The 12,296-nt window shown below is 36.2% G+C and overlaps 1 protein-coding gene and 1 long non-coding RNA gene across 2 annotated transcripts in view; both read right to left on the bottom strand.

Moving 5' to 3' along the window:
* Positions 1 to 1,204: 1,204 nt before the first annotated feature.
* On the bottom strand, positions 1,205 to 2,934 carry LOC127121122 (uncharacterized). Its single transcript, XR_007803321.1, has 3 exons — positions 2,833 to 2,934; positions 1,886 to 2,677; positions 1,205 to 1,555 (listed from the first exon to the last, which is right to left on the bottom strand). It is a non-coding gene; the product is annotated as an uncharacterized LOC127121122 (long non-coding RNA).
* A 4,458-nt stretch (positions 2,935 to 7,392) lies between these two features.
* LOC127118137 (anaphase-promoting complex subunit 1) overlaps positions 7,393 to 12,296 on the bottom strand; it is a 34,935-nt gene continuing 30,031 nt past the window's right edge. Inside the window, exons 30-37 of the mRNA XM_051048282.1 lie at positions 11,909 to 12,049; positions 11,635 to 11,808; positions 11,403 to 11,466; positions 11,155 to 11,294; positions 10,913 to 11,070; positions 9,222 to 9,300; positions 8,781 to 8,879; positions 7,393 to 8,016 (exon numbers count right to left, since the gene is read on the bottom strand). Coding sequence (XP_050904239.1) covers positions 7,639 to 8,016; positions 8,781 to 8,879; positions 9,222 to 9,300; positions 10,913 to 11,070; positions 11,155 to 11,294; positions 11,403 to 11,466; positions 11,635 to 11,808; positions 11,909 to 12,049 — 1,233 coding nt within the window. The 3' untranslated portion in view covers positions 7,393 to 7,638. The remainder of the gene's footprint in view (positions 8,017 to 8,780; positions 8,880 to 9,221; positions 9,301 to 10,912; positions 11,071 to 11,154; positions 11,295 to 11,402; positions 11,467 to 11,634; positions 11,809 to 11,908; positions 12,050 to 12,296) is intronic.

Here is a 12,296-nt window from a genome sequence, read left to right as displayed (position 1 = left end):
ATATCACATCATGTCATAGGGATTCAGGATCAAAATCCGGGTCTTCTTAGTATTTAACCATCTCCCACTATGATCATATGAAGAGTGTCCTGCTTCATATTCTCTAGTAGAAGATACTTAAATAGGGGCAACTGTCATACCCCGATTTTGGTCCTGAATTTTTTATTTTGTTTGGCACTTGGCCTAAAAATTCATTTGCATACATTCATTCCCAACTCCATATTTTTGTTACACATTGATCATTGTCTATACCTTTTTGATCATGGTGCTTTTGACTATAAAATGGATTTTAATCATTTGACTTTTGAATTTTTCATTTTTGATTTTAATTTCGAATTAAGTTTAATTCCAATTTTCAATTTAATCTTAATTGTTTATTTTACCAATGATTCAAACTCTAATCGATTTTAATTCCCGAATGAATGTTAGAGTTGGTATCCAAGTAATTTCAAATGAATTATAGATTAATTTGTTTTTAATTTGGTTTTTGCTGATTTGTTATTATTAATTAAATTGATATTCAAACTAATATTGGATTATTCCTAAAAAATCCACATCCATTTTCATTATCCATTTGGAACCAAAATCCATTTCATATCCATTTCACATCCAAATCCATTCAATCATAAAAATTAACCAATTAACCCAAAGGTCATTAATCCAAAACAATTATTCAAAGAAAAACAAATCCCAATTCCAAAAGAGTGATTCTACTAAGATCTGAATGATACTTGTGTATATGATGAAGACTCAAGTTATGCAAAGAGTATGTCACTTTATTTTCTTTATCCTACAAATACTTCATACAACCAATAATGGAAGAAAGTAAGACATGGAAACAAAATTGTTCTCTTAAACTAAACCGAGTTCAATACAAAGTGCCACTTGGTGGAGTTTAAGCCATCTTCTTGCTAGAAGCCAACTGGATCTTAGGCTCCTTTTTGACGGATTTTGCAGGCTACCTTCTTTGTCCATTGGAGTGTACGCTCTTGGCTTGGGCTGTCCTCCCAACACCGCCAACAAAGTTGCAAAACTACAACCTGCAACACAAGGACAGTTACCATCCATGATAAATACCAAATCGTTCATGCACAAATGGAGGCTTTATTACCAATATGGAAAATTTCAGTTTGAATGTGGAAAGCCGATTATCTTTATCAGTACAGAACATTACGCACTAATAGTAAAAGGAGTTTGAGTGCATTATGGGGAAAGCTAACAGTTGAAGTATTGGTGCGAAACTTGGATGTCGCTCTTGAAGAGCGGAATCGCTTGAAGGAATTAATTGGTTTAAAAATAAATAAATTATGTTCATCACCTAAAATCAGCCGTTGTTGTACCAGCCGATAGAGCAACAGCAGCAAGTTCTGCTCTCTTTCTCTACATCCTTCTAGGCCTTGGGCAACCGACGACCGAGAAGATGGAATCTGCAGTGTTTAGCTTACCAGGTTCTATCGCCGGCACATTCTGCAGCCAATACTTTGAGAGGAGCAGTAAGACAATTAGCATATCATTGTCTTTTTCAACTGAGTTGCCCACGAGTATGTTTGTGAACCTGCAAAACAAATTACGCAATAGCAAAGAGTTACCAATGTGATGATTAAAAGTGGTAAAAGAAAGGAACAATCCCTGAGTAAATTTTGAGCTATAAAAATCTGACTGTGATTCGATTTTAAGGCAAATGATCTTTCTGGTTTTATTCCATCAAATATTAACATCATTTCCAAATTGGAATTTTTGAGTCTTTCCTCTGATAAACTAATTGACAAGACCATAATGACAATTGTGAACATCACATCTCTTGGAAGATTTGCGCTAATCAAAATTAGTTTACCGGTCCGGTTCTTTTTGGAGTTACAGAATATCTCAGTTCATTGAATCTTACCGATAATCATTCATCCGAGCCCTTTCCCGGAGGCCTTTTATCTCCACCACAGTTAGCGCTTGTCGATTTGTCCTATAACTGGTTGCAAGGGCCTGTACCTGTGAGCATGTTAGAAACCCAAGGAATGACTGAATCTGCAAGCAAGAATAGAGGTTGTGTTGAAATCATGTCACGCAAGCGAAGCAAGGCCCAATCATGTCAATGCTTCCACCTGTTTAAATTAGTTCTTTAAGCGTTATGAGGAAGTGTTTGAAAGTCGCAATGAGAAAGAAGTAAGAGCAGATTATGATACAATGAACACTTTACCGGTATTGAAGACTCCATCTCCGATGAAGAGGCAAGCGTCTGAGCTTTACACAAGAAGGACTTTCATGAGGTTCCAAGAGGATTTGGATCGGCACGCCAACATTCATGGCATCCAAAACCAAAGCACGATCATTCGTCTCATCATATGAAGCCAAGGCTGCAGCTGTAGAAATTGAAAGCCGTCTGCAGTTTGGATCAAAACTCAGTAAAATCATCAAGAAGAAAAAGCTTACCTTCGTCAGCTAGCAGAAATTGAGGCAATGGCGGCATCAAAGAGAGTGATTCCAAGGGAAGAGTGGGAGGGGAAGCTGAATAACATCAAGATACAGTGATAATGTAGCAATACCCCAGGAATTTGTAAACTCATCTATTGAGTCTGGTGCTGGTGTACAATACGGAAGGGCTGCAAATGAACTTACTCACAACCAGAATGTGCCAGTTATACCATTGGTTTGTGATGGAACATCTAAGGTTGCCTTCCAAGACCTGCATAACGAAAAAACGTAACAGTCATTGAATGAAGAAACCAATGCTCCATTTTCACTGCAGTAACACAGGTAATTAATTAAAACAGTAAGAATCCAAAGTTTCCCAATTTGGAATTGAGACAAAAACGTAGAAGAAAGCAAAACCCAGTTTACCTGTTCCAACCCAAGCATCGATTAGGGCGACCGAACCCTGACCACCCAGAAGGGGGTTTTGCAGGATACTCTTTTGAGCTCCATATGCCATCCTGAAAACCCTAATTCGTAGAGGATAAATAGTGAAGGGATTAGTGAGGAGAGGGGAGGCTACAATTCGAAAACGAAAAAATTGAGGCGGAAAAGAATCTCAAAAAACCCAAAATCCCAAATCAGAAAACCAGCGTTTAAAGAGGGGAAAGGAGGACTCAAGCGTTACCTGAGCTCGCCGTCACCGTCGAAGGTAAGCCCTTTTCAACCGCCCTTGCCTCTGTTTGCATGTAGAGTAAAGTTTGAGAGAGGGAGGTTGGACGCGAGAGAGACGATTGGGTAAAGTCGAGGACGATTGAGTTTGATAGAGAATGAGTGTTTGAGTTTGTGAGTGAGATTGGGAGAAGAGAGAGCGAGAGAGCGAGATGAGGACGACGACTCTCCCTCTCATTACAGTATTTTTCATTTTTTTTTTTTTTTGTTTTGTTTCCTTTTATTTAATTCTTTTTTCTTTTTTTTTTAGCTGTCATAGAATAAACATTCAAAAACATAAAAAATTCGTTTAATTTTCCTAGGATAATAACAGATTCCTTTTTCTTAGTTTTTTTTTATTTATTTTAATTCTTTTTTTATTTGTCTTGGTTTACATATTTAAGTTAGTACTAAAACAATAACTAATTATAAGTGGCTTGGTGGAGAGGAGTGGTTTCTAGGTCTTTAGTGTAGTGGGTTCAATACCTCTATGTGTAGTTTTTTCTTTCAACATTTTCTTTTATGTTTATGCTTTATTACTCATAGTTTTTTTATTATTGTTTAATAACATAGATTTGTTTTCTTTTAATTGCATCATTCATTCGAAACCATTTTAAAATTATTAAAATCACATTTTTTCTCGATTCAATGTCGAGCCCATTTTCATACCCTTATAAGTCGATTGCTTTTAAGCATCGCCATCAACCTCACTTGGCTTACTCTTGGGCCTTCTTACAATGAGCTCTTAAGCAACATCAACTTAACTTTCAATAATTTCAAACCTCGGTACTTTAATTGTTTTAATTTAATATTCAAATCATTTTCTAAATAAAAGTTGGAAGAAAAAGATTACCTGGATGGAATGTCCAGTCGTAATCCCGAATATTAGGCTCAAGCTGTAAGAGCTTGCAAGCCATAAATATTCGTCTTCTCTTTAACACTCCAATATTCAAAATCATTTTCTTAATAAAGTTGGAAGAAAAAGGTTACCTGGATGGAATGTCCAGTCGTAATCCCGAATATTAGGCTCAAGCTGTAAGAGCTTGCAAGCCATAAATATTCGTCTTCTCTCCAAAACACCTGTAAATATCTCAAACCATCTTCTTAATAAAGTTGGAAGAAAAAGATTACCTGGAGGGAATATCCAGTTGTAATCCCGAATATTAGGCTCAAGCTGTAAGAGCTTGTAAGTCATAAATATTCGTCTTCTCGCCAAAATATCCGTAAATATCCCAAATCACCTTCTAAATAAAACGTGAAGAAAAAGGTTACCTGGATGGAATGTCCAGTCGTAATCCCGAATATTAGGCTCAAGCTGTAAGAGCTTGCAAGCCATAAATATTCGTCTTCCCTCTAAAACATTCATAATTATTCGAATCATTTTCTTAGCAATATTGGAAAGAAACAGACTGCCTGGGTGGAATGTCCAGACGTAGTCCCGAGTATTAGACCCAAGCTGTAAGAGCTTGTAGGTCACAAGTACTCGTCTTTCAAACTTCAAAATACCTAATTCCTACCTTAATACTTTTTTCAATAAAGATGGAAATGGAACATGGTGTATACCATGCACTCCTGAGGCTAGGATTCGAAATGTATATCTCGCTCATCCAAGTTCTCACCATCACTCAAAATACCTCCAACTGATCAAACTCTTTTCTCGCCGCCGTGCGATTAATCAAAAACCTTTTTCATAAATGAAAGATATATTGTCTTAAGTGATACAAAACAATGTTTCGGCCACGATTGTTGAGTAGAGATAAATGACGCTTTTCCGAATGTAGATCTATAAATCCGTTCGATGTGTGGTATGCGTCCACTCCTCATCTGTTTTGGGTAAAACGATGTTTTCGTCGATTAATACAATATAGCTTTCGCTAAAATCGACCAACAAACAAACATTTTTCTATCCAGAACTACGTAAGCCTTGATTTCTCTTTTGAGATACGTAGGAGCAGGATTCGTAAATCTTGTCAGGCCCACTAATAAAAAAAAACTTAGGTTTAGTCCTTCGTTAAAAAAATCCAAAAACATTTTCCTCTCTTTTACTCTTTCTTTCCCACCTAATAATTCGAAAAGCCTAGCATTTCAAACTAACATTAACGCACACAACTGACCTAATGGTTCCCGTTGAGTACAACGGACGTGAGGGGTGCTAATACCTTCCCCTTGTGTAATCGACTCCCGAACCCTGATATTGGTTGCGATGACCATATCTTATCCTTTCTTTTGTCTTGGGTTTTATCGATATTTCCCCTTTCCTTTTTAGGAATAAATAAAGTTCGGTGGCGACTCTGTTCAGTCAATCATTGCGAGCGTGCGATCGCGCTTCGCTTTGAAGTCGTATCCCCATTTTTTCGAGGTGCGACAACTGCCAATCATCTTCCCCAGGTTCAAATCTTGAAAGACACAACGAGATCGGAAAAAATTAGTTTGACAATTTATATCTTGGGCTAATTTACCAGCGGATATTAATTATAAGATAAATTTGGAACATGAAAAACATTTTTAAGAGGTAACATTGGAGACAACACAACTGACCCTTTATCTGCAATGGCTGAAAAAGAGTCATCTACGATTTTTATTTTTTGATTACCTGCACATGGACTATATGAAGAGAACAAAGTAGATTCATGTGATCGGAGGCTCCTGAATCTACTACACAAGTATGATTGGGAATGACACTAAGAAATGCAGAATTACCTTTTGTTGCTATAGAGCAAGAAGGATTGGAGACTCGAGGAGTTTGTACAGTCTGTCTAGTTGCTCCGTAGTGAGTGAAAACTGAGGCGAAGGAGGTCGCTGCCCTTGATCAGAATTACTAGCCTGAAATGCACTACCACTTTTCTTCTTCCAATTAGGAGGTTTGTCTTTGTGCTTCCAACAAGTTTCATGTGTATGTCATTCGTGCTTGCACTGATCACACCAAGGAACTTTGTCTGACCTTCTTCCCTCGTCAAGGTTCCTAGTAGGCAGAGCTGAGTCTTCAGATTCAGAATTCCGTGGTATCTTGCCCATCATAATTCCTTGTCGTGCCTTTTCCCTTCTTATTTCTGCAAAAATTTCACGAAGAGTTGGCAATGGTATTTTTCCTAAAACTCTACCTCTTACCTCATCGAGGTCTTTATTGAGCCCAACGAGAAACATGAATACACGATCATTTTCCCCTCTTGAGAAACAAAACACTGTCTTCTGTACACCTCCAATTGTCATCATAACAGAGATTTAACTCTTGCCACGGTGTTAACAGTTCTTTGAGAGGAGTTTTGAATATCAAAGTATGTTTCCTTAACAGCTTCCCACACATCCTTTGCGGAAGGTAAAAACATGTAAGGCTTATCTATTCTAGTTTCCATAGAGCTTATCAGCCACGCAATAATCAATGAGTTTTCCGACTTCCATTGTTTGTAATGAGGGTCTCCTTTTGCCGGTTCAGCTACTGCTCATGTTAAGAAATCAATTTTTCTTTTGCTATCCAATACCAATTGAACGGTTTGAGCTCATTCATTATAGTTATTCTCATTCATTTTAGGGATATTGACCTTGAGGGAGTATGAGGAACCCTCTTAATCATTACCGCCAATGTTGAAATAATCGTCACCAAAAACAATGTCGTTCATGTTTCCATTATTGTCGTCATTACTGCCATTGTTTATGACCACCGACGATTCCTCATGTACGCCGTTTCCGCGGGCACCGCCGTTTTCGCGACCGACGCCCTATTCAGATTGTGGTTGGTCGTCATGGTTGGATCCAGTGTAGGCCTGTGATAAGGAAGGCCACATGTTGTTGTTATTTGCCATAAGAGGCTAAACGAGTATGTTAATCGGGTCAAACAAAAATATGTTGAGGAAAATTTTATGGTAACCTTTAACCCAACAAAAATATGTTGAGAAAAGTTTTATGGTAAGCCCTAACCCAACAAAAATAGGTTGAAGAAAGTTTTACAATAACCCCTAACTCAGTGCTTTTGATATCATATTGGAAAAATTAGGTAAAAACTATTATATTTTATTCGTGAGCCTTAGGCTAGTTTATATACTGAAGATACAATTATTACCATTGATTTTCTCCTTAACAGAGAATAAAGAAAAATAAAGATAGTTTTAAAGACACTAATAAAACCGAAAATAATATATTATCCAATACACTTTATAAATAGTACGAAACCATATAATAAATATTATGATACTCAAACCTACACACTTGTAAACTCATTTGATAAAAAACCATACTAATCATGAATAAACTTATTATGTGCTCCTAGAATGCATACAAAAATAAAACTACAAACATTTTATTGATGATTCATCCATAGTTGACATAAGATTACATCTGTATGTATACACATTTACACCATGTCTCCAGGGACATCCTCTCAAATCTCGATACTGATTTCGCTTGAGAAACAAGAAAGTAGGACAGGGGATGAATCATCAGTAAAAATGTTGTGCCAGCCAGCAATGAGAGGGCTACTGTACAATACATAAATATCTGTAAAGTTAACAATTTTTAGCTGAACTACAATCATGCCAAACACCTATCTATCTCATGAATAACATTGATATGAGTTCTTGGTAAAGACAGGCGCAACAAGGGAATTGAAGAGGATGACATGCGCTTAGGTTTGATTCCATCAATAGCTGTCCTGATAACAGATGAAGCGGGTACATTATACCACTGAAGATACCAAGAAAGAAGAATGGAGCGCTTGTCCTGTGATTCCCCTTCAGGCCATTTTCCCAATTTCAAATATTTGCGAAAATCATCCTTCAATTCCTGAGAACTATTTAGAAGTTCTTCCACCTTCTTCCTAAGAGAACCAACAAACGTTGATTGTATGATTCCTCCTTTTGGAGTGGATAGTATTCCAGTCATCAATGCCTCAATATAAGTTAGCGCAAGCTGCAAAAATATACAACTAGCATCAAGTCAGAAGCATTTAAATAAAGGGTCAAAGGTGTGCAATTTAATAGTATTCTACTTTGTATTTTTTCTTTTGTATTCTTTCCCCAAAATGGTTTAGCCTGGACTTGGACCCTCATATAGGGCAAACTAATGCTAAAATAACCACTGCACTAACAAATTGTTTGTGCATCAAATGTCTACAATAGTTAATATGCATTCCTGGTGTCATGGCACCCCCAATAAAAAAGCAACCAAACTCCGCGACTAACATTTTTAAAATGTGTTAGATTGTGTTAATATCTTATACCATGCTTTATATGACCACTCCAAATCATGACCACAGTTAAACAAATCTTACCAAAGCGTCAATGCTCACCTCACCCTCGGCAGGTGCTTAAGAGTGAATGACTAAGATTGATTTGATTTGTAGAATATATCACAAAAAAAGATTTACAAAATGTGTATGCCCACCCCCTTAACACAACTGACGTTCAATTGATATTTATATTATGGTATTAGTGGAGTGTTTGCTATAGAACAATCTATGGTCAAATATGACTGATGGCTTGGCTCTCTAGCCACAAGCCTCAACCATCAGTTAAGTCTTAATCATAGAACCTTATTCGACAGATCATAAAAGCCCACCCAGACCAAATAGGAGGTGACCACTAAAGGTAAATAAACAGCAAGTAAAAAACAGTTTAGAGACAGATTACTACAAAAAAGAAAGAGCAATTATAAAGAAGAAACATGAACATCACCTTAAAACCAGATAAAGTGAGTGAGTCGCCACAAACAACGGCACCAGTAGTAATTTGATTGACCATGGACTCAACTGTTGTGTACAATGACAAGTATACCTGCAGAATATTCATATGGTATAGTATCTCAGTTTGAATAGTCATGAGACTATATTCTGTCTCAGTTTGCCTCACTGTTGATCATGCATGATCAACATGAGAATATCCATATTCAACGGTTGTAATATTCGACAGTGCTTTTGATCAAAATCGTACATCCATGTCAGAAAATCCTAAATCATAAGCCGCATAGAATCATACTACAACTTTCCATTAGAATCGTAGAAAAATTTAAAGACAGTGATTCCAGTTGTAACATTTGAAGTTTTAAACTTGGGTCATTTTTATTATATATTGAATTTAAAAAAATAGAAATTAGCCTTCTGGTTTGAAGTACATTACCTGTAAAAGAGCTGGTCTGTCCTTGCTCACGCACTCAAATAATACTTGCAAGCAAAATTCCTTGAAATCAACATCAGATCTGCAAGCACGTTTCATTAGTTTATTTCGATACTTCGCCTTCTTTACAATAAAATAAAGGCGTGTGACTGAAGGGATATAAACCAAAATATGTCTTCTTTTACTGCTTTAGCTGGTTCTAAGGCTGCTAAGAGTTATTATAATAAGTAACTAGGATTTAATCTCAAGTATATGGGCTTGGCCTACATGTCTTTCTTTTATACTACTCTCTTAACCTAGAAACATAAATGAGAGTTACTACACATTGTAGTGTATTCCGTTACAGTATCCTTATGTCATTTCCTCTCTTTCTACTAACTCTCTCTCATGTTACTTCCTCACTTTTCACTCACTTTCTCTTTCTAATCACTGCTTCACTTAAAATAATCAATAGGATGCTTTTTTTTGGACTCTGTAGTCAAGAAGATTTCTAAAAGGCAGGATAATTGAAAAGGATCATTCTACTTTGGTGGTTGAAACATTATAATTCAGTCTTGCCTGTCCAGCATACCTAGTTAGTACCTGTCTCATTCTGAAAAGCCAGTCAGGTCTTGCTCATCAGATAGAGAGGATATGGAAGAAGGGAACAAATTATAACCAGGTGTTAGGATTTTGGAATGATAACAGAGTCTCAGGTTATGTTGTTTCTACTCCCTACTGTAGTTCATTTAGTATATTTCTAGAACATTTAGTTAGAGTACTGATGTAATTGAATCTAACAGAGAAAACAAAGAAATAAAAGAAAATATTGCTCAATTGAGTTTTCTGAGTTGGATATCTTTTCTCAATTCTCTTCTACTTTAAGAGTTAGAATAGGTGTGCTAGTTGTTGAAAGGTTAGTTAGAATTATAATAGAAATGTTCTACTCTAACAAGATGATGATGAATTTATCATCACTCCCTAGAAATATATCTTGAGCTCTCTTAGTTGATTGAAAATACAGAATACAGTCCCAGAATCAAATTTTCTATTCTAAATTTCTCTCTCTGGATTCTCTAAGTTTTGGAATTTTAACTCCATTTACAAGTTGTGCGATTCATTTGGAATAAAGTTTTCTGGTTTACATTGAGTTTGTCAAAGCCTGTTGAATCAACTTCTGCATTTTTTAAGGATTTTGTAAGAAGAAGAACAAAAACCTTTGTCAATTTCTACTTCTGTGATTCCAGGTATTAATGGGTGAGAATGCTCTCAACTTCAAAGGTGTTTCCTCACCTCTGAATTTGTTGGACAGTTCTACTGACTACGTCTTAGGATTTCCCTTCCTTTGTTCTTTCTCCTTTTATTTCATCCATGTTGAAAATGAGTTAACTTTCATTAAAAAAATAAATACATTTACTTAAATTAGATACTAAGGATATGCAATTGGAGTGACTTCACCCTTACATTTTTCATTTACTTTCTGCTGTCTGAGGACTCCAATTATCCCTAGGATAGGTGTACTTGGATTTGTTTGCTTGACAACCATTTCAGTATTATTTATTTAAGGGAGTCTCTGACTTGTTATTAATTATCAAAATTTCAGAAACATTTTCATAATGAGAAGACAAAATAGAGTTAAATACTACAGATACAACCAAGCAGAACACGGATGCCAAAACATGAGATGAAAAAATAATCTAGAAATATGAGCTTACCTACTATACCACGCGGGATCACAGCAAAATTGTGCAAAAGCAATCAAACTAGGATCAGATGAAAAGGTACCGACCAATTGATCAACGGTGATAGAACCAGATCCACTATGGACATCGGTGACTGTATCGGATGCTTTTAAACTTGTAAGGCCAAAAACCTAGGTCAAGCAAAAAAAAATAAAGTTGGAGTATAATACTAGTGTAAACTCGTATACCAATATCAAATACTATGCAATTTCAACCTTGTGCATTGCCCGTGACAGTAGTGACTGGCACCCAATGGGATCATCAACATATGAACAAGCTCCGACTTTTCTTTTGATAAAAAGAATACCAGAATTAAATGGATTATTCTTGTCACCAAAATTCCACCAAGGTTTATCTGTTATCAAGTGAATAAATTGGAGTTCTCATTTAAAAAGTATATAATAGTTTCAAAAATCTTTAATCAGTAAATGATCACATAAACTGAATAATAATTTGTACTTACCTTCAGGGTTAAAGTCTACTACCTGAGGCCAGTAGCGAGGCCCGCAAACACGTATAGTTTTCAACTGTAACCATCAAAGCCAAACAAATTAGATCTACAAGTGATTGTCTTTAACCCAACAATAAGAAGCATATTATTCCAAAACAAAGTTAAGTCATACAGAAGAATTGTGCTGAAAAAAAGATTAACTAATCAAGACTAATCGAAGTGCAATTTAGGCAATCAGACTTACAATAGCTCGTTCTGGCAGAAGGCAAGGAGTGACCTCACAAAAGCTTGACTCTGCATAATGCTCAGTTTCTCTGACTGTGACCTCGATGGGAGCATAAACAGGAAGACCCGTGTCAACATCAACAGTCTGAATCCATCGCGCCTCTGTTGCAAGGACATAAAGATGGCGAAATGCCTGCAAAACAATGTATTTCATAGAATATGATTTGAAAGAGTAACCCATTGAGCATCCATGATTTGTAACAAGGGACGGTATTTCCAGCAATAGAATATACCTGAAGGTGGCATCTGTTATCATTTGGACCCATGGGCAAACGTGGATATAGAGTAATGAGCAAAGCAGCAATGGAACTGCTGTTTGTTGAAAATGTTCTCATTCCACCACCAAGAAATAAGAAACCAGTAGCTAAGCTCACCTAAAGCAGCACATTTGTACAATAAAAAGTTAGAATAGAGTTGAAGAAAACTAATTAACAAGCATGTCTTTTTTAATTAAAAAAATAGGTAATATTTTATACAATATAGTTTGTAAATATACTCTAGCATATTCTAGAATGTTGTTGTTAGCATATTCTTTCATCATTAATGCTCTTAATTGTTTAGTGCCTATATAATAGAATTTTCTGTGATGCTATTCTAACACATGGTTTCTCCATATGACTC

Source organism: Lathyrus oleraceus, chromosome 2 (genome assembly GCF_024323335.1).
Source record: "Lathyrus oleraceus cultivar Zhongwan6 chromosome 2, CAAS_Psat_ZW6_1.0, whole genome shotgun sequence".
NCBI lineage: Eukaryota > Viridiplantae > Streptophyta > Magnoliopsida > Fabales > Fabaceae > Lathyrus > Lathyrus oleraceus.
This window is presented reverse-complemented; position numbering and strand designations above follow the sequence as displayed.